The sequence below is a fragment of the Aureococcus anophagefferens genome (genome assembly GCF_000186865.1).
Source record: "Aureococcus anophagefferens unplaced genomic scaffold AURANscaffold_1904, whole genome shotgun sequence".
Taxonomy (NCBI): Eukaryota; class Pelagophyceae; order Pelagomonadales; family Pelagomonadaceae; genus Aureococcus; species Aureococcus anophagefferens.
In genome coordinates, this window is record NW_008706586.1 from 1 (window position 1) to 1147 (window position 1147).

Below are 1147 nucleotides of genomic sequence, written 5' to 3' on the forward strand. Positions count from 1 at the left end.
CAGCTCTTCGGCTCGAGTGGATTTGATCGAGATCACCTCACCACCTCCGGGAGGCGTGCGGCGCCGCGGGTGACACGGTGCTCACCGCGCAATGCATGAGGCGTTTGGGCTGTTAGAACCGAGACAGTGCCCTCGGGAACATCATTCCAGGGGGGGTCTCTTCGAAGTCTAACAGCCCAAACGCCCCCTGGAACTAAGTTGGGCCCCTCGTCGGTCGCCCCCCACCGTTAATGGCCGTTCTCGTCATCCACGGGCTGCCCCGACGCGAACTAAGTTGCTCGCCTTCGACCGATGGTCTTTCCCGAGCGACTCACAGCCGGGCCCAAGGCGCGACATGGTCCACAGACCGAGCGCCGCGCCAAGTCTTGGAACCGCTGCATCGCGCGTCCGAGCCCGGAGCGAGGCAAAGCCGTGACGTCAAAACTTCACGGCTTCGCTGCTCTTTGAACCGGTTAACTTTAGCTTAGCCGGCAGTGCTGCCTCCGTGCGCAATGCGCCTCGCACACCTCGCACACGACCGACCAGTCCGTGGATGACCCCCGGGGCCGGCCGCGCCGGCCGCGACGGAGCCCGCGTTCTAGAAGGCGCGCCGCACGACGGGTCGAAGCGGGGCGCGCGGGGCCCGCGGCGCGCGGCGCGCGACCCGCCCGGCGCGCCTAGTTGCAGAACTCCCAGTTCGTGACGAGGATCTTGGAGACGCACTGGAGCGCGTGGCGCTGGATCTCCGGGTCCTCGTGGTCGATGAGCGCCATGATCTTGTCCTTGGCGCCGAGGTGCTTGACGACGGCCTTGCCGTTCGGGTAGAAGCGGACGAACTCGCCGACGTCGTAGCACGCGATGGACACGACCGTCGGGTCGCGGTCGCCGTCGAGGAGCTGGACGAGGAGCTTGATGAGCGCGAAGTCGTCGGCCTCGGCGGCCCGCGCGTTCTCGCGCCAGAACTTGTCCGTGTGCACGAGGCCCCACGCCAAATCGCCGGACCGGACCTCGGCCGCGTAGCGCTCGAGCGTCGTGAGCTCGCGGTAGTTGGCCAGGAGGCGCTTGTGGAGCGCATCGACGTCGTCGGCGACGTCCGGGTCCGCCCACTTCTTGTCCTTGAGCAGCTTGAGCGTCTTGACGAGGCCGCACTTGATCATCGCGGCGGCCG

At 67.2% G+C, this 1147-nt stretch overlaps 1 protein-coding gene across 1 annotated transcript; it reads right to left on the reverse strand.

Annotated features, from left to right (window-relative positions):
• Positions 1-668: 668 nt before the first annotated feature.
• AURANDRAFT_18324 (hypothetical protein) lies at positions 669-1013 on the reverse strand (the record flags this gene model as incomplete). Its single annotated transcript, XM_009045239.1, has 1 exon — positions 669-1013. A coding segment is annotated over one exon (345 nt), but the record flags the coding sequence as incomplete, so codon positions are not given.
• Positions 1014-1147: the final 134 nt, after the last annotated feature.